This window comes from Echinops telfairi, unplaced genomic scaffold (genome assembly GCF_000313985.2).
Source record: "Echinops telfairi isolate 266 unplaced genomic scaffold, ASM31398v2 ScPeMD7_7469;HRSCAF=8507_1, whole genome shotgun sequence".
Lineage (NCBI taxonomy): Eukaryota > Metazoa > Chordata > Mammalia > Afrosoricida > Tenrecidae > Echinops > Echinops telfairi.
Window position 1 is genome coordinate 114,017,717 of NW_022111373.1, and position 2,254 is coordinate 114,019,970.

At 39.3% G+C, this 2,254-nt stretch overlaps 1 protein-coding gene across 1 annotated transcript in view; it reads right to left on the minus strand.

Annotated features, from left to right (window-relative positions):
- The window catches only part of WDR70 (WD repeat domain 70), a 325,699-nt gene that overhangs the window by 315,834 nt on the left and 7,611 nt on the right, over positions 1-2,254 (minus strand). The window contains exon 4 of the mRNA XM_045285256.1: positions 812-977. Coding sequence (XP_045141191.1) covers positions 812-977 — 166 coding nt within the window. The remainder of the gene's footprint in view (positions 1-811; positions 978-2,254) is intronic.

The following is a 2,254-nucleotide window of genomic DNA, read 5'->3' on the forward strand; positions in this document are numbered from 1 at the left end:
TGATGCACATTTTCTTTACATAAAACTCTCTCTTATACATGAGTTGCTGTGGATTTGTTTCTCCAAAGTACCCAGACTAATACAACATAGATCAATTGTGTAGAGCACATCTATACATTTGTTGCCCTCACCATTCCCAAAATTCGCTTGCCTCTTGGGTTCCCGGAATAGCTATTTTATTTTGTCCTACTAACAACAGAAGAAATGTCAGGATAGGTTTTTTTGTTTTATTTTGTTTTGTTTTTGCACCACATTATATTTGACTAAGAAATAGTTTATGGAACCAATTTAACAATTAAAAATAAAACTAACCAATATTACATTTTTTAAATTATGTTTTATTATTTTAACCAGATTGGATATCCATATACCTGTTTATGTCTTTAAAGTTCTTAAAAATAAATTAAGGTACTTAGTATTAAATTTCACTGTGAAATTATTTTAATGGCTGCTTTCTCTTCTAACTAAATATATTTGTTCCTAGTATCCATTTCTATAAAGGAGCCTAGCAAGAAAAGATTATTATGAATGCAGAATTTTGGGAATAATAAGACAAAAGATGTAAATGCCAAAATAAACATGATAAATAGTGCAAACTTGTCAACATCTTTCCAACTTTATATAGTTTTGCTCAGCAGCCAAGAAAGCATGGATTTTTAATCGTACATCTGGAATGCGTTAGAAAAACTCACATATTTATAATGTGAGCAAGAACCTTTTCAAGGCCCTCGGGATATATACAGTTGCCTGAAATGGGACAGAGTGTGCAGCTTTCAATACAAGGAGCCTTGCCTAAATGTGTTATAAGTACCTAGAAAATGATGGTTTGTAGAACCCTTTTGAGAAAATCAGATACCTGGAGGATGATTTCGAGCTATCTCTGACTACATGTAAGCCCGAAGATGTTGGTTCCGTATCTTCATTTGGCCTTCTTAATTCTTTCTCCCTGTTCATGTCTTCCTCTTTTTCTCTTGCTTCTGGAAAGTTAAAATTTTTGCATCAGTTAGACTTCAAAATTTGTGAGCATTAAAAAAGGGCTGAAAATCAAGTCACAAAGATGTTCATTACAGCATTAACTGTAGCAGCAAAATAAGGAACACCCTAAATGCACATGAAGAGAAATAATGGAAGGATAGTACTATACATCAACATAACATAAAAGGCAGCCGATATGAAGAGTGCTGAAAACGTAGGAATATGAAAAAATATTACAATGGGGCTCGGCCCCCATACCAGCTACGTGGACAACTGCCCCTCCCCCCAGAAGAATTTACTTTAGAGGACGGCACTGAAGCTGCAGCTAGGGGAGAGGGACATGTCTGATCAGAGCACACGGGAGCAAATGAATGGGGTGGAAGAGAGAGTGGAGCACAACCTGGCCCACCAGGCCTGGAGGACGATAGTCCAGCTCCGAACAGCCAATGCACAGAGTGGACCACATGGCTGATCCCACTATGAGACACGACATCTCTCGCTGACCTATGGCCCTACGGGGGACAACACTGGGAACTCAGTGTTGGTATTGGCCTGGACTGACCCTGCGACACCAAGGCAAAACACTAAAGGCATGTACGGCAGGGCAACTGGGGGAGCAGAGCAGGGAGCTCCTGAGGGAGTGCAAATGATAGACTCGGGGGCCACAGCGTGGCACCCCATCAGACTTGACTGGAGGACATGCCAAGAGGTCAAAAATCAGACCTTGATTTACAGGTTTAACTTTGCTTTTAAAATTTTTTAAACATTTTTAATTAATTTATTCTTTCATGGGTCATTGGTTTTTCTATTTTGTTGTCATCATTGAGTTCTCTTTTGTCGCTTTGTCTTGCTATGTCTTGTTTTTTAGGTGCATATTATTATCTCTGCAGATCTACCTAGATAAGATAGGCTGGGTGAACAGTCTGGAGGAGAAAACAACAGGACCAATGGTTCCGGGGGGACTTGGGAGAGAGGGAGGCAGGGGTAAGGAGGTGGTGTTGACCAACCCAGGGACAAGGGAGCAACAAGTGATCCAAATTAGTGGCAAGGAGGGTATGAGAGGACTGGTAAGGGCAATGTAACCGAGAGAAATTACTGAAACCCAAATGAAGGCTGAGCATGATAGTGAGACAAGAGGAAAGTAAAAGGAAATACAGAAAAGAACTAGGAGACGAAGGGTTTTATAGAGATCTAAATACAGGCATGTACATATGTAAATATATTTATATAGGATGGTGAGGAAATAGATCTACATGCATATATTTATAGGTTTAGTATT